Genomic DNA, 18,398 nt, shown 5'->3' on the forward strand with positions numbered 1-18,398 from the left:
GTAACTGCATCAAGAAAACGAAGTACAGTTACCTTGGCATACATCTGTTACCTTGTAGTTTTATTGTCATAAAACCATTTGGGATCCTCTGTGTGCACAGCTGAACACGTATCACACAGCACTTCCACCCCCTGGTAAGTGACTGTTTTGTTTGGCAGATGATGTCTCAGGCTGAGGGCCAGCAGAGAGACTTGATCAGGAGCATAGAATGCCTTCCTGTCTCCGGTCACCTTACGTCCTTGGATCAAGACCTGTTAATGCTCAAAGCAACTTCCATGGCAACCATGAACTGCTTAAATGACTGTTTCCATATTCTCCAGTTACAACATGCTTCTCAGCAAAAGGGATCCTTACCAGCAGGTGGGTATAGGTGCACACAGAGAGCAGAACTCTGTAACAAATACAAATCCTTCCCTTCTTGCAGAAAGGTTCATTCCACTGAATCCATTTTCACATGGGCAAAGAAAACTGGCTTCTTATGAGTTTTTCCAGAGCCTAACTTGCTTGTGTTGGGTGGAACTCCATGCATGTTATGTTTTTGTTTTTGTTTTTAAATATATATAGTATATTCTATCAAAAAGTCTGTGGCAGCAGCTGCATAAATATAACATCTAATTGTTGTACAGCATCTTGCAGCAGAGTAAAACTACATAAGGCACCACATCACGAAGACTGCCTTTGGGATGTACTGACCTCTCAGGAAAAGTAACAGTAGAGTGGGAATTTTGTGGAATTGCAGAAAATAGGATGTATAGTGTCCAACACAATTCTGTCAAATGTCATAGGTTTGTTGTTTGGGTTTTTTTATTGCACACTAAATAACTACTATAAGCATTTACATGTGTGTAGCTTCCATTTCTAGTTAAACATTAAAACAGCTCTACATTTGCACAGGTTATTATTAATGTTATTAATATATCAGTATTCTTGTTCTGAGTTACTGTCCTAGTCTAAACCATGGCCTGAGACAAGTGTTGCATTCCATTCTGAGACCAGAACAGACTTGTAGGCCAATGCAAATTGCTTAAAGGTTAAGAAAAAAAGAAAATATCTTTTAATAAACAACTGACCACCCCAACAAACAAACCCCCTACAAACCCCAAACCTTACTGCTCATGGGTGTGGAGTATGTCCATTCACAGACAGCAGACAAATATGTTGCCCTGTCTGCACAATTGATCACTTCTGTGCAAGTAGGATCTTAGCAGATTGTTCTGCCTAATTCATGTGCAGTGTATGGAACTGAATGTGTTCGTTGTTTGTAAATTCTACATTTTATTGTGCCTTTTTTCATTTGTGGCTTTTTGTGAGCAAAAAGCTTTTGAGGATTTTCAAATGCTTCTCTTGCACAACAGATCTGTAGATATGGTAAGTATGTAACAGAGTATACTCATAAGTTGTCTCTTGCCTTATCTTTCCCATATTCCTCTCATATTAGTGGTGCCTGCTTTGCCAGGGCATATTATTTTAGAGCTGTAGTTAGTTTAGCTTCTAGGATAAAAAAATATGTCCTATAAAAGTATTAAAACTATATAAAAAGAATTTGTGATTGTAAAATCACCACAGGCATTAAAAGAGGATATGTGAATAGGATGAATTAACTTTTTTACTGTATTTCAGTTCAACATTTCATTTTAAAAGTGAAAAATTGGATGGCACCTCTCCAAACCTCTGTCCGAACTCTGAAGTTACTCACACTGAAAGAACTCTTCCTATTCCCTTTGAATTTTTTTGACTATTGATGAATAACAGTGGGAGGTGCATATCAGAAGTATTTTTGTTTTGGCATTTTCACATGTGCACTACTAAGATGGTTCTTTGACTTGTGTCTGGGGACATAAGTAGGGTCCAGTGAGCACCACTGTAACAACTTAAGAAGAAGATAGCTTTGTATTGTTTTTTGGGGGTTTTTTTGACAAGTGTTATAGATTTATAATTTTTTAAACTGTACGGGTAGAAGCTTAGTTGACTGACTGCTGTTCAGTTGGTATCTGCCTGTTAATGTCCAAATCTAAAAAAATTGCTTGGAGATGTCCAACTCTTGGATATCCTAAGGAGATGGATGGAGAGGGGAGGATCAACAAATTGGATGATGCATTACTGGGACCAGAGTTAACAATAGACCGCTAAAAGAATGCATGTTCCTTTCTGCAGCCTTCCACACTCACCCCTGCCGTGGCCTTTCTAGAGACACCATAATACACTTGTTCCTTTCAAGGATTGCAAAGAATATTGTTATTATTATCATCATTATTATTATTGTTAAAATCCATGTAGCTTAGATTTCTCCTCTTAACTCAGGAGGGATACTTCTGGTTCAACTGGCAGAGCCTTTTTGGAGGGCTCAGGAGTTAATATAGAAAGAAAAAGAGTTGTAGCTTAATTCAAATGTTGCAGGAGGCTTTTCTATATTTAAATGTAGGAAAACATAACATGAAAAAGGAAAAGTTTGGAATCAAACTGTTCTATCTAATAAAATATATACAAGCACTATATAATCTTAGTAGGATCAGAAAAGCAGGGCATCATGCTTCACCTAGACATGACTGAGGTGCAGGAGGAAGTGATGGAGGCTTGTCTAACATAACATCAGTTTTAAACACAAAGTGGAAAGAATTATTTTTGAGTCTGTTAAAGTGGTACTTGACTGTGAAGAATGTCTTGGACAAGTGCTTGTCAGGCTTAAAAACAAGAATTAGAAATTATGTAAGAGTTCTAGTTTGCTATAAATTGTTAGATGACAAAAGCCACCAAAAAAACAAACAGAAGAGTGAAAATACTGCCCCAACACATTAAGATGTATCACGAATCACAGACTTAAAGATGAACAAGAAAGTTGCAGCTATGAACTTTTTCTAAATTCAACTCAAAAGTGGTGAAATGTACTGGGTTGAAAAAAAAAGGTACTTTGTTATCATAAAGGTGAATTGCAGCAACAATTTGCAACACTTGTGGAACAATGCTAGAAGTAAAGGTTCTACACTCTGGGAGGTTTGTGTTGTAGCGCAGGGGAAGTGCTGACACCTGTTTAAAAAGAAATGGGTTGAAGACTTTTAGGGAGGAGGAGATCACGGGTAAGGAGAATAGTTTGTGCCTGTGAAAAATAGTTGAGAGCAGATTTGAATATGATCTTCTAGTGAAAGAGAAGTATTAAGGTGGTATCTTGTCCATTCACAAAGATTAAAACACAGCCTGGTAGCTCAGATCTTTTAAAAATACCCTCCTAAGCGCAAAAATTAAACAGCACATAATTATTAAGGTTGTTTTAAATGTAGCTGATAGGGAATATAAAAGGGAGGCTATTTGTTAAGTTCAAGCTAATATAGAGGCAGTAGTGTGGCTTAAGTGCAGCCTAGACTATGCAGTTAGAGATTAGTGTGTTGAAAGTTAAAGCTTAGAAAGCAGGTGTCATGAAGAGGTTTTAAAGATGAGTAAAACCTTTTCAAAAAGATAAGTGTGACAGTGACAGTCTGAGCATCTTATTTTTTGACTTCTTTGAAACTTCTGTGTAAATATCTTAAACTGCTCAGGAATTCTTGTTTCTTATTAAGTAACAGATTAATGAGTAATAGACTATGAAAATAAACCATCTTACTGTGGGAAAAGTTGTCTTGGCTCAATAGTAAAGCTGGACTTTTATCCTGCCCCAGTATTTTCCTGGTGGAAATGCTGCTGTTTATCTGAATTAAGCTTACTCTGTCTGTTGTGGTTGAGGATGTGACCTAGTTCCCAGTAACAGGGGTCTGGAAATAAAGGACTGTGTAGGAAGAGGAAACAGACACTTTAATATAGGTTCCCAAGCACAGGGAACTTCTATCTGGTGGTAGAAATTCAGGTTTCCTAGTGATTTCTGTGTTTACAACACAGCCAAGATGGTTTGTCAGTTTGTGTATTCTTCAGTAAAAACTGATTGGAATCACCTGTACACTTATTACCCTTTGAAAAAGAATGGAACATTTTTATTATTAATGAGGAACCCAATATGTTCTGATAAATTAACTGGGAGTAACTGGAGATGCTGGAATCATCAGGTGGGTAATAGCCTTCCAAGTCCTGCAGCCTTTTTTTTTTTTTTTTGACAACTATTATTTATTCAACAGCGTGTGCTTACCTTTTCTGCAGCTGAGAAAAGACAAGCACCTTCTCCAGAGAAAACACTGACGAAAAACTTCGGCTATATCTCTTTTTAATGTAGGACTGAGCTGGGTTTGAGAAACTGATAAGTGAAAAGCAGCTTTCTTTTTTTTTTTTTTGGTACCAGTTAAAGAAAATTGTAAGGGTTACTTAACATTCTTGTGATACTGGGTTCCTCCTGTAGTATCTGATTACACCTTTCATGACACCAACTAGTTTCTCCAGTCCAAGTTGCATGTATTACAGCTCACCAATCGCAGTGTTTGTGCTAATGATCACTGAAGGTGGTGTCTCATTGCACCACCTTTGTTTAGTGGCTGCTGGAGGCATTGGCTGCAGGAGGAGTTGGCTGCTTTCAGCTTATTCCATAAAAAAATAGCTCTTTTTTGAAAAACTGCTGTTTACTGACCTTGCAGAGGATGAGCAAGTTTCAGCGCAAACTTTCTTTTGCTTCAGGAACGACAATCAGTTGGTTGGAACCGAAGATCTCTCTGGCAAACCACTTCAAAAATGGAGCAGCTCAGAATTTCCCAGCAGAGATAAACAAACCAGCATCTGTCAGAGAAGAGCAATCCATTGCAGAGCCCTGCCAGCTAACAAGGGTAAGGTAATGTGAACATCCCATTTCTGTGGGGAATTATTTAGAGGAATATCTGTGAATGTTTCAGTCATATTATGGAAAAATTATTTAATGACAGTTATTCTCATACTTTTGATTAGCTGTGCTGGAGGAGGAGTGAGTCCAGTTGCAGTAAACGAAACTCTCCACTTTGTTTTTTCAACAATTTTTTGCTGCTTTATGTAATTAAACATCAAGTGGAGGGAACCAGTTGGGATGGTAATGCAAGGTGTTGAAATAGGCAGTATTGCCTTGCATTTTGATCTAAAACAAGTAAATAATGAAGTGCAAAAAACCTAACTGAAATTCATGACACTCTCAGAATGGGCCCAAGAAGAACTGCCTAAGCAGACAAAAGACAAAATTGCTGGTCTCCAGCTATTACATCTCCCTGTCTTTTTTTTCTAGGTCTTGCTGCATCTGTTTTTCTTAATCTGAACAACTCTCATCACTTGACTTCAGGATGGCTTAATGTATTTGAAATACAGCTACAGTCTGTATCATTATCAGCTACAGTCTGAATCGTTATAACTGACAAAATGGATTTGAATTGCAAAATACTAAAGTAAAAAACCGGCAGGGATTATGATGAAGAACATGTTTTCCTAACTAAGCTAGAAAATCATAATTACATTCTCTTTATGCTAGTTGGTTTCACACAGTTGTTTAGCTGAGACTGTGTCATTGTGAAAAGATAATGTGCTGGTTTATGTCTCTGCAATAGCACTGGGCTGTCTTGGAACAAAATCGAAATGGAAAATAATTTTTTCAGTTGCTGCAGTTTATAGTTTTTTAAATGGTTCAGAGTAGTTACTATTAAGTTAGAAAAAGAAAAGAAAAGATGAAACAAAGCTAGGAGCTTTCAACTAAATCACATAATTCCATTCTTCCAATAATTAAGCAAGTTACAGTTTGAGTACTTAATATATACATGGGATATGACTGATGTTATCACTGCCTGTAGGTATTTTCACCTCCCGTAGTTATGATAGCAAACAGCATGGCATCCTTGGAAAGGAGTCACCTTTGTGATACTGCACTTTTCAGATTTGAGTGCTGTGTGAGGGCTTGGCCCTGTGTTTTGGGTAGTTGAGTGTTCATAAATCTGCCTCCAGCCAGGACAGCTGCTCCAGGACAAATGGCTTTGCTTAGGCAGAGGCATACTGCTGCCTTCCTGTGGCATTCAGAGCCTCTCCCTTCTGCATCTGCCTCCCTCCAGCTGTTTGCCCCAGGAGGATGCGGCTCAGAGCCCTAGAAATACCACAGTCCCTTCTGCCTGAAGCGTCTGACTCTCAGCTTGTGGTGTGAGGGTTGTTAAAATGGTGCTGATATAATTTCTACTAATCTGTCTGCTTTAGTTATACAGGCAACCAGCACATGCAGTGTGTGTATGTGTGGGGCTTTGTTGTTGCTTTGTAAAACTGCTATAAGTTACTTTTCCTTTTTCCTTCACTGTTAAATACTGGCACTAGCAGCAATATGATAATGCTTGTGAAGAGCAGCTTGTGAGATGCCAGGCAGGATGGTAGTCATGTAACTAGGAACTACCATTTGATACAGCCTCTGGAATAATGATGGCAAGACTGAAAAGACTGAAATAGTGTGGAGGTGGAAGGATGTTATTGAGGTGGTTGGAATTTCTGGTAGTTTTTGCATTGCTGCTTCTGTGTATGTGCTAGATGCTTGCCATTCTGTGAGCTCATAAAACTTACAGGAAAACAGGTCATGATTTCTTTTAACTTTTTTTTTTCATGACCCATTGTGGGAGGTGATGAGAAATCTTAGCCTGTATCCTCGAGATGGAATCTGCACTGAGTTATCTTAATATCCCTTCAAATTCTTCAGCAGTTGTTTATCTTGTGAATAGATTCCGTTGTGTAGCTCTCTGCAGGGGTTTTTTTAGTCTCTTTTCATACATGGACAGTTAAATACAATCTGAAGTCCTTTTTGAATACTCTCTGGCCAGTCACATCTTTGAGCTGAGTTTATGGCTCTTATTCCAGGAACCTGAAGAAATAAATCCAGATGAGGAGCTGGAGGATATCTGTGATGATAAAGAAGATGATCTAGGAGCGGTGGAAGAGCAGCGCAGTGTTATCTTGCATCTCTTGTCTCAGCTGAAACTTGGCATGGACTTAACAAGAGTAAGTATAACTGAAGTGTGAAGACTGGCTGCAGTAAAAGTGAAGTGTCATTTTAAACTCAGCTTCTATATTGTGTTTTATATTAAATTGTGTCCTGTAGCAACTTCAGGTCCCAAGATGTGATGTCCTAGTTTGAGGTAGGTTTAAGAGAAATGGGCTGAGGAGGTGGATTTTCTTTGATGCAACTGACAATATCTTTTCTATTACCTTTTCTTTGTGTTTTCTACTGTGTTTTTGTTGCCTTTCCTGTAATGGCCTGTTTTCTTTCCTGTGATTGCACCTGAGTTTTTCTTGCTGTTTTCTGCAGCCTTCTCATATTTTTCTTTCTGCTTTCCTTCCTTGATCTCTTTTTTGCCTTGATAATGCTTTTTCACTTGCATAAGCCTACAGCTGTATTCATGCAACTTCTGAAAAGAAGTTTTCTTTTTGGTTCCTCATTATTGATCCTCAGACACTTTGCTATTCTCATTTCTGTGTTTGCTTACAAGCAGACACAGAAAAATTAACACTGGAGAGAACTGGACTTGACACTTGAGTGCAAATATCAAAAGCAAGCAGCTTGGAAAAATTAACACTCATTTCCTACTAGATACTTGGGCAGCAAATCTGGGAGAATCGGGCTGCTACCAGCTTAAGTTCAATTCACTCCTGTAAAGATTTCTTACCATAAGCACTAGGCTTTTTTGAAGAAAAAATGGATTTTAGAGTGCCATGGAATGAGGAAAACACTCTCTCTCTTGGAGTTATTTTTTGAAGCTATTTTTTGGGCACTAGCTACATAGCCCCTAGAAACACTTGTATTGGGCAGCTTACATTTCACAACTTGAGAGGGGAAAAAAAGGTGGTATGAACAGGCTCTGCTGTTTGTGGGTCAGACTTAAACCCTGCTGCTTAACCAGGAATTGATTAAGTCATTATTTCACTTATATTGAAGATTGGATTTGGGATAGCTTTTTCTCTTAGTTGGAACAAATTGTCAAGCCCATCTCCCAGTTGTGACTTGTGGCTGTGTATAATGTCTTTAGTTCAGAGCAGGCAGAGTATCAGGGTACTGAAGTGAAAATCCACTTTAATACTCCAGGTTGGTGTTGCAACAACATGGCAAGTGTATTCAGTTTAACAGGCATATTTATTAAGAGTTTTAGGTATGTGCTCTTTCTCTTTGAGTGCAGCTGATTTAAATGGGTTGTCTTGATGTCATGGTTGAGACACCCTGTATTGCTGTTTACAGTAGTTAGTTATGTGGGGTTAGTTCCCACTACAGGGAAGGAAAAGGCTGATGATACCCACAGCCTCTCACTCCACAGTATTGCTCTTGGCTTAGCAAAGGGCAGAACTGCTATTTTTTGTAGTGGTGAATGTAACTGGGAAAGTATAAGGTGCCTCTGCTCAGAGGTACAGGATCAACCTATACTATGCTATTTCTCATGGATGCTTGTTTTAGTTGCTGTGGTGAGAGAGATTCTGCAAGCTCTCCAGAGCTGGCATAGCTTCGCTGCTTTTCTCTCCATTAGACAAATCCTCTCCTAACCTCTGCTCTGAACCTTCCTTGCTATAGTTTGAGTTCTTTCATACTTGTTTTCTCCTCCACAGACATCTGGGACACATTATCTTTTTGCAGCTGTTATATGTTTTTGTTTTTTAGGTTGTTTTTATTTACTGATGCTCAGTCCCTTTTAACATCTTTAGTCCTAATAGTACTCACTGGGCTTTTTTGCCTTGCAAATTGCGTTTCTGGAACCTCTGATCACTGTACTTTGCTCACATCTTACAAGAGGGACAAGAAAGTTCAGTCTGAATGTGTGGTATCCAAAACAGGACAGAATCCTCCTCTCAGGAACTTCCCTTATAAAATGCCTGTCTCTTCTGTTTTACTTACTAGAGCCTTCTGTGTTTTCTTTTATTCCAGGTGGTTCTTCCCACGTTTATTTTGGAGAAGCGGTCGCTGTTGGAGATGTACGCAGACTTCATGTCCCATCCGGATCTCTTCATCGCAATCACGAACGGCACCACCCCCGAGGAGAGGATGATCCGCTTTGTTGAGTATTATCTCACCTCGTTCCACGAGGGCCGCAAGGGAGCCATTGCAAAGAAACCCTACAATCCCATCATCGGGGAGACGTTCCACTGCTCCTGGAAGATGCCGAAGAGCGACGTAGCTGCTGATGCCGGCAGTAACTTCCCTGCTCACTCCCCCTCGGAGCAAGTAAATCTGTCTAAAGACGTGGAAGGCCAAGCAGAGCTGGACTACTATACAGTAAAATTTGTAGCCGAGCAAGTGTCCCACCATCCTCCTGTCTCAGGGTTCTATGCTGAGTGTGTAGAGAGAAAGATGTGTGTCAATGCCCACGTCTGGACAAAAAGCAAATTCTTAGGAATGTCAATAGGAGTGACAATGGTTGGTGAGGGTAAGTGTAACTTCTGTCTTTTATTCATTTTAGCAGGTTGTTAAAATATTAGTTTGATAGCAGATTTGATGTTATATTCCTCTGGTAGGGGAATACTGCTTGGTAGTTTTGTTTCAAAGACTTCAAAAAAAATTATAATAATCTGCTTGCAAAAGATGTGAGAGGGTTTTTAGATTTTTTTTTTTCCACATACTTCTGGTTTTCCTCTAATCTTTGTGATCTGCAAGACTTAATATATGATCATTGGTGATGTCTTCCCTTATTTTTACTGTTTGCGTATTACAGAAGTTGCTACAAGTCATCATTATAAACAGCAAATTTTTGTATAGGGTGGAAAAATAGATAGGTGTATGCTTTGCCAAAAATCAGGATTATATTTGGAAATAAAATTTTGACTTTTAAACCAAAGGGCAGTTACTGTGATGTAAATTGATATTTATGAATAAATTTGCATCAGACATTTGTTAAATAGAAGTGTTGCTACATCTCCCTGTATTGCTGTCAATGTATCTTACTATGCACGTTTTGATTTTCTTTAACTGGAAAAATTGGATCCTTTGGGGACAGAGAAGGGTAACTGCCCTTTAACTGTAATTTCCCTTTAGTACTAGTATTTACTGCAAGAGATGAGACAGCCTCTCCCATTCTGTGTCCCCTGTGTATATTGCCCAGTAACTGGGGATTCCGGGCCCTTTCATGTAAACTACGCACCGGACAAGGGAATGACCAAGGGAATGGCAGGGGATGTGGAAGGCACATCTCGATGCTTTGGCTGTACCAGGTAATCTCAGAAGCTGATATCTCCTCTAGGGCCTTTCTCAAATCAGATTATACGTTTTCCGAATTTCTCGTGTTGTTCCTACTGATGTCAGGTGCCCCAGTGATCCTGTGCTCCAGAGGCACAGACTGAGGCAGGCAGCAGCCAGGTGTTGTGCTACAGTCTTGTGATGGCAAGAGGTGGACCTTGTGGTTTTGTTTGTTTGGGTTTTTTTTTTAATAGGAATGACACAAACCAACATATCTTAAAACTCAAAGAAAAATTCTACTACTTTATGAGATTCTTGACATTTATTGCAAAAGCTACCGTCAGGCAAGAGTTGGGTTTATCTTGGCAGAGGTGTGGTAAAGAGAGTTGTCTCTGCTACCTGCCTTCAGATAGGGTAAGATGTATTATAGGGAGGTAAAACTGGAGTATTAGCCTTCCTCAGGATCTGCAGTTCAGGGAATTCATTTGTTATTTCCTTTTGTCAGTGCAAGTCTTGTCTTGCTGTGCTCCAGAGCCATCAGTAAGAGAGTGACCAGCCCTTTTACGTACTACTGAGGAGTGTGTGCACAGCACAATATTGTGCTTTATGGAGCAATATTGCTGGGATAAGTGTTTTTTCTCCAAAAGAAACATAAGTGCATGTTACTCAGGTTAGTACTTTCAGGAAAATGCTTGTATCTAGAATCTAATAAATGTCACTTTTTTGTTTTTTTTTTTTTTTTAATTTTATTTTATATTTTGGTGTGAGGGGCTGTGAGGAAAAGTAGTCAGAAGTTGGATTGACTATGTTTCAAAAACCTGGCCTTTTCTGAAATGATGCTGATTCAGGGATTCTTGTATTTCTCCACACAGGCATCCTAAGTCTCTTGGAACATGGGGAAAAATACACGTTCTCTCTGCCCTGTGCATACGCTCGGTCAATTTTAACTGTTCCCTGGGTAGAACTGGGAGGAAAAGTCAGCATAAACTGTGCAAAGACTGGGTATTCTGCAAGTATTAACTTCCACACCAAACCCTTCTACGGTGGCAAATTGCATCGGTGAGAATGTTTGTTTGTTTGAATCGAGATTGATCTCACTGTCTTAAAGGGTTACATGTTGTTTGCAACATGCATTGTAAGTGCACTGCAGGGATCATTGTCTTAGGATTTCTGTGTAAGAAACTTAAGACTATCGAGTTTTAAGCAACTTGTAGAAAATCTCTAGGTAAAATTACCTTTTCTGAAGACAAAAGTGGTAATTCTTTTAATGGTAGTTCTTCACTTGTATGCATGTTTTGAAACTAACAGGTAAACGAAAGAAGATCCAGGGGAAATTTGTTTGGGGTTGCTTCTAGCAAATACTAGGAAGTGTCTGCACAGTTGGTGCAAAAGAGGTTTTTTTGACATTTTGTAGTAAGACTGCTGCAGATTACTCTTGTGCTAATATAGACAATTAATTGAGGAAGGAACAAATTGGGTGGTAGTAACACAAAGAATCCAGAGCATTTTGCACTCTGCTGTTTGCTGAATCGTGTTTATTTAAATAATGTTGGAGATCATGATATGAAATATGTAACAGCTTAGGACATCAGAATTTCTTAGATGTGGGTTGCTCTCTCAGGTTGCAAAAAATCAGCAGTCTTCTCTAAATCATTTTTCCTTAAACAGTAGACTAAGGCTGTATTTGTTGCTTAAAGAATACAAAAAACCTCACCTTGCCCCATAAATTCCCACACCTGCCTGGAATTTAACTTGGAAGTATAGCTCCCCTGTCCCAATGGCAGCTGGAGAACTGAAGCTTTCATGTAATTCTGTTTCACTTGATGCAATTTGAAAGTGACACATCGTTTGGATTTTTTTTTCCATTGATTACAATGTATCTTCCACCTTGGGATAGCTCCTCTTGTGCCATAAAAAATGAGTGGTAGGATGTAATTTTACTTCAGTGATTTAATTTTGGAAACTGTTTTGTTATTTGTCTCTCTGAAATTAGTCACAGATGTAGAGGCTTTTTAAAGAGAGATCTGTTCAAGGTACTGCAACTATTGAAAATTTGACATGGTGATGATTGGACATTGCCAAAAGAATCTCTTGATGGGGAAGCAGCAGTGTTGTCATGGTTACCCAGAGTGCAAGTGAGTTGCTATGGCAATGGTATAGATTTTTTTTGTAGAGTGACCCTTCTTGTTAGACCTCAGCTGGATATTGGCTCCTTGGTCCTGTACCTCTTTAGCTGGATGAAATATAGGATAATGATAACGAGCAGCTAGACATATATCAGTCATGCCAAGCTTACAAATAACTGCTACCAGATTTTTATCACTAGTACTAGTTCAGGCAGATACTATGGTCTGCAATGCTGGGAATGGATGTGTGTCACAGAGCAAAGCAACTTAGAGAAATACAAGTTGTAATGAGAGTTTAATGGAGCAGGTCAACACTGCACCTTAGTAGTGAGTGATACAGCTTTGTTTACTTCAAGCTGAGCAGAGACAGTGATTTTATGATTGATGTTAAAATACTAGATGTCAGTATTGTGTTGTTACCACACAATGCTTGGAAAAAATCAAGTCTTAAAATTGTGAAGATGTAATTGCAGAGTCAGACTGGGCTGGTCTCTGGCATCCTGTGGATTCAGGCTGTTCGTGGAACTCTTGGGAGGAGAACAGGGACTCCACCACGTGTAGTAGCTTTGGTGAGGTGTGGAAGTCGCAGAATGAAAAGCAGCACAAAATGAAGGCTGCTTGCTTGTCACTTCTCTTTCAGTTGGTTTCAATAATTGTTAGTGCTTGTTAACTTCCACAAAAAACAAAAATTGTAAATGTGCTTTTATTCTTAAAATGATGAATCTTAAATTTTTGTGATGGAAAACTGTGTGTGAGAGCAGCAGATATTTATCAGTCTGTTTGGGATTTTTTAAAGATATTTCTAGTGAGGTTAAATTAGGTTTAAGCTGCTGGACCATGATGTGGCAGAAGTCCTGGCTGCTGCCTCTTGCTGTGAGCTGGCTGTAAGCTTTCCCTGCTTGCCCCAGAGATTCCCTGCAGCTCTGATTTGACTGGTATCCAGTGTCTCTGTGCTGAAAGGTCTGACCTGTTATCCTTGTTTTGTTGCTTGAGAGATTAATTTCTCTATTTTGATGCCAGGTCAGTATAGATACAGCAGGGAGTGACCAGTGCATGTGGAGGAAGGGAAGTGGGATTGGTGTTCTGTGCTCCCTTCTTCCTCTGAGTGTGGCACCACACACAGGGTGGGAGCACAGAAGTGCTGCTTTCCTGCTCTCCTGTATGTAGTTGTGGTGTGCAAGTCAGTTGTTCCTAGCTGCTCAGTATAGAAGTGTGGAAGGAGATGTAGCCTGTGCTTTTTGTGTGTGATGATGAAATGCAGGAAGGGGAGCTGGAGAGTGGTGTATTTTAGGGAGCTTGGGTACAGGTAATTGCAGTTTAATTGGAGCTGGAGATAGTGTCCTTTGTGAATCCTGCAGCTCCTTACAACTGAGAACATCTCAAATCTGGTTTGCATAATGTGCAAACCCTTTTGATTCTTTGTTTCTAGGAGAAAAGTTCTGTTTGAGGGTGGTAATTTGCTTGCCGAGAAGTGCTCCACAACTGGGTCAGGATGGAGTGGGTGTCAGAAGGTCTTTGGACAGGTCTTGATGTTGAGGAGAAAAATGTGCATCAGTGTGTAATTATGGCGATACTTGAGCACTGTGCAGCACCTTGAATGAAATAGTGCATGTTAGAAAGACATTTTTCATATCTTGTTATTGGCAGAGGTTTCTGTGGACGAGACAGGAAATAAAAGCTCTCCTGATTCCTAGTTTCCTACCTTGTTCTTCTGCCTTTATGTGTCTGCTGCTTATATGAGCAACATAAAAACGAGACCACCTACATATGGAGAACATTGAAATATAAACATTTGAGATAAAGTGCCAGCAGGTCATGAGATATATTCTTGCTAGAAAGTTTAATTTTTATTAAAAGAAGTCTGAACTATGTACCTGTGATGTGATGTTTCAAGTGGCAATGATCAACTTCTTGTTACATGTGAACCGGCCTGTGTTAGTTTCTTTTTCATTTTCAATTCCCTTAAAAGGTTTGAAATAAGCTTAAGGTGAAGCCAAAAATGGAGTTTCCTGGGTAACCTGAGGAGAACTAGAGCAGTGAGTGAAAGTCACTTTGCTCTTTCAGCTTCTCCATGCAAATGAAATTCAAGGAACTAACGTTCTTCAAGGCAATGTGGCAAGTTTGCAAACTCATTCAGGATTGAGTGATTATGCAACTAAGAGTCCTCAGGTGATTTTGGACATGGCCTTTTAAAACCGAATTTCTTTGCTAGAGTCACGGGTGAAGTGAAGCAGAACGCAACGAACACGGTGGTGTGCAGAGTGCAGGGGGAGTGGAACAGTGTGCTTGAGTTCACCTACAGCAACGGGGAGACAAAATACGTGGACTTGACAAAACTGACCGTGACAAGAAAACGAGTCCGGCCCCTGGAGAAGCAAGGACCCTTTGAATCTAGGTAGAGTATGTGCTTGCTCGTACCTGATCCTTTTTGCCCTAAACAGTCTGGTGAGTGCCTTAGGAAAACCTGCAAATGTAGAAATTATTTGTGCACAGTGCTTAGCAGCAGTGATCTTAATTTTTCATGCTTTTAAAAATAAAAGTCAAGAGTACAGAAAAAAAGTGCAAAAACCAAGCGCAGGCACATAGTTGTTTATCTTGTCTCTTATTCATGAACAGATGTTTTTTCGAGTTCACAAAGTGCCTGCTAGAACAGAGCCTCCTTATATGTTTTGTTTTTAACCGTCAGCTGCACAGCAGGGCAGCTCCTGACAAGGGACATCCTCACAAGAAACTGCTTGTTGAATAACGCTTCCATAGCAGGTTTAGAGGGTTCGCAAACAGACATTAGATTGGCACTGCCAAAACCTCAGAGCCATTCCTACCTGCTCCCAGTTGCTGGCATAGCCGTGAGCCCTTACCTGCACAACAGCATCGCACTGGGACCTGGGCTGGTTTTCACGTGTAAGGGGAGGGGATGCTCCTGTTCTGAGAGAACTGCTTGCAGTGATCCCCTGTTCGAGGGGACACGCTGAGGAAACTTTTGAACAGTAAAGTTACCCAGTTGTTTTGCAGGAGGCTGTGGCAGCATGTGACAGAGTCTCTGCGGGATGGAGACATTGATAAGGCTACAGAGCACAAGCGAGCCCTTGAAGAACGACAGAGGAACGAAGAGAGACTTCGTGCTGAAACAGAAACACCTTGGTGTACTAAATACTTCCTTAAAGATGTAAGTTCCCAAGCATTTAGCTGTTGATGAAGACAGGAGCAGATCTATTATGCAAGCAGGTGCACACGTGTGTTTGTGTCCTGTCCAAATAGAGAATTTGGCCTTAGATCTTATAGTTTAGGTCCATGGGATCCATAGGAGTAAGGTAACATAAAGACTCCTAAACATGTAAAGGTGTGACTTTATTCTTCACTTCCCAAACACGTTGATTCTGTGATTCCCTTGCATCAAAATGTTTGCCTGTTTTGTGGTCTGGTTTCCTTTACCAAGCACACGGAAAACAGCTTTGCATATAGATGTTTAAGTAGAATGTAACAGTAAGTATCCAAAGAAAATGATCAATAGTACTAATTTTGCCTAGGCTGTGTGTGTATGTACCCAGCATATTGCTAGAAAGAGTGAACATGAGTTTATTCTCAACTTTGCACTAATTTTTTTGTTCTTCTACTTTAGATTTTGGATATAGCTTATTTGTGGCTTAGCCTGTACTTCAACAATGTTAGTAGCAATAATACAGTAAGATTTAACAAGGTGAACTGCAGCCTCCCTAGGAGGATTGGGGGTTGCTGGTATGATAACTTTAAAACAGGCTTTTCTTGTGGTCCAGGTGATGAGATCCTTTGTGTGGAGAGCTTTGTTGAGCCCTTTGCAAGAGGGGAGGACTTGACTGAAACTTATGCTGTAGTAGTTAGATTCTCCTTACAATTGAAGCTTTATCTGTAACACAGCAGTAATGTAATTACACCTTCTTCTTCCCATATCTATGATTTAGTAAGGGTTTAGAACATAGTCCAAAAAGTTTCTTCTCCTTGGCTTTCTTCCAGTTCTGTTTTGTAAGGTTCAGGACTATCTGTTATCTCCAATAAAAGTTTATGTTCTCTAAAGCTGTGTTAGTGTAATTAGCTCAGACTTACATAGTTGTATTGTTAGTATCCAGATTTAGAAAAGATGAAATTCTGTTGCTAACCCAAGACACAGATGTACTCAGAAAATGTTTAAACTTAATCCTGAGCTACTTCATTTCTACATGAGCAGTTGGTCTGTGTTAGAGCTGACAATCCTGGGTAACTGCCTCTCTCCTGGCTGCTTATTTGGCTTCTTAAAGTAATTTGGATCATGGAGTGGAGTGGCTCTTTGACTGGGTTAATTACAAGTGCAGTCGACTCCCAGAGAGTGCTGTGGCTCGGCAAGAGCCTGCATGTGTTCTGAAGTAGTGTCAGAAGCCTGCAGTGTTCACCTCTGTGCCTTAGTCTGTGGAGTTGAAGGTATAAGCTATGTCCCTCTGGTTTTCACAGTTATCAGCCTAATAGTTATGTGAAGGGAATTCTCTCAGGGCAGTGTCTTTATTATAACCATGTTTTCTCTTCCAATTGCAGGGAGATGGCTGGGTTTATCATAAACCCCTGTGGAAAACAGTCTCTGCCGCACAAACTCAGCAAACAGACACTAACTAGAAAAAGAAAAACTGCTTTAAGATGAGTTTTCTGATTTTCCTCTCCTTTTCCTCTGTCTCTCAAAACACAGTAATCACACTGAGTGTCCCCTTTTTATGTAATTGTGCAAGTTTAAATGAGCGTAAAGAAATAACTATACTAGGGCACTTTAAAGCTATTTAAAAAAAAGGTAAAAATCCAAGTTGTAGAGACAAACTTGGCAGGTACATTCAACCACCTTGTTTTTTGTATGACCCAAGAGATTTTATCTGCATTGTGTAAGATTCTTCTAAGTAGATCTGATTGCAAAAGCTGCCTAAGAGAAGAGAGACCTGTTGGATTTTGGAGTGACATAAGAGCTCTTTTGGAATCTGCATCAAACCCTTTAATAACTGAAACCTTCTCAGTACCCATGTAGACAATAGCAACAAAATATTGCTGCTTTTATGCCCAGTAATTAACCTTCTTGGCGAAAACTGGAGGGGTGTTTGGAAGATGTGCCCGAAATCAGTATTAAGAAACAGCTGGATCATGACGACCTTTTCTTCGGAGAGAACGTGTGCATGCATTGGAGGAACATGGAATATATGTAGAGACTACTTTTCTTTTTTATGGATTTATAAAAGCAATTAGACGTGTAACCATGGAGAAATTTTTCCTCTGAAACGTTTTAATATACTTGAAATAATTGACTTGAATTGGAAAAGTAATTTGAACACTTTTCAACTCTAATTTTATTAAATCTCTTTGAGTGACTGATTTTTCTCAAGTTATAAAGTAATGAGGTTTGGCCTGTTTTTTTTCTCCTCCAACTTCTCTTCCCGAGGACTAAGGCTTTCAAAATGAACAGAAAATGTACAATTTTTGTATTTAAATTTTTCTGCCCATCTAATCATCTCAGAGATGAAGTATCAGTGTTACAAACTGTCCTTTGGATTGTTTTGGTTTTTTTCCTGTGGTGTTGTTCAGAGCAAAGCAGTGAAATGTGACCTTGAATACATGGACTGTAGGTCTTGATTTTTCATCTTACCATAAAAACAAAAAACCAAACAACTGATTATGCTGAGGACTGGGTATTGATTTGAAACACAATCAGATATCAGGAAACTGTATTCAGGTACAAACATCCTTTTTTTTTTTTAATAACTATTTTATTGAAGTCTAAGAATTGCTGGCAATTAAGAATAGTACTTATTATGGCTTTCGTTATTGTTGTAACTACAAGCTACCTTAATTTTTCCAACAGTGGTGCCTTACTCTGTTTTTTCTTCTGATGTAGTCTTCCAATCAGTGTATATAACATTATCTGCCACTTCCCAGCCATTGCAATGGCTGCACCTGATCCAGCATCGTGAGAACTCACAAGTGTGTGATCTGGTAAGATGTTTTCCATAGAGGAGATGCAAGTGTAAGAATGCATCAGAAGGTTTAAATAACCATGTTAACTTTCAACACAAACTGTAAATCATGCAAAAAAAAAAAAAAAGGAGTTGGGTTTATGCACAACTGTTTTGATCCTCTTGTACATTTTTTTTTTTTTTGCTGTGAAATGCACTGAGATCTCAATGCGAGTCATAGTCTGTTTGTGAGAAGTGGGGGGGGATAATAAAGCTACAAAATGA

At 39.4% G+C, this 18,398-nt stretch overlaps 1 protein-coding gene across 3 annotated transcripts in view; it reads left to right on the plus strand.

Moving 5' to 3' along the window:
• OSBPL11 (oxysterol binding protein like 11) overlaps nt 1–18,398 on the plus strand; it is a 40,602-nt gene extending 22,204 nt beyond the window's left edge. For all 3 annotated transcript variants that reach the window (XM_051787867.1, XM_051787868.1, XM_051787870.1), the window contains 8 exons: nt 159–360; nt 4,591–4,736; nt 6,757–6,897; nt 8,807–9,305; nt 10,924–11,110; nt 14,390–14,572; nt 15,190–15,343; nt 16,720–18,398. In XM_051787867.1, the coding sequence (XP_051643827.1) occupies nt 159–360; nt 4,591–4,736; nt 6,757–6,897; nt 8,807–9,305; nt 10,924–11,110; nt 14,390–14,572; nt 15,190–15,343; nt 16,720–16,797 (1,590 nt within the window). In that variant the 3' untranslated portion in view covers nt 16,798–18,398. The remainder of the gene's footprint in view (nt 1–158; nt 361–4,590; nt 4,737–6,756; nt 6,898–8,806; nt 9,306–10,923; nt 11,111–14,389; nt 14,573–15,189; nt 15,344–16,719) is intronic.

Source organism: Manacus candei, unplaced genomic scaffold, assembly GCF_025592945.1.
Source record: "Manacus candei isolate 608988 ecotype Guabito, Panama unplaced genomic scaffold, ASM2559294v1 h1tg000023l, whole genome shotgun sequence".
Classification (NCBI taxonomy): Eukaryota; Metazoa; Chordata; class Aves; order Passeriformes; family Pipridae; genus Manacus; species Manacus candei.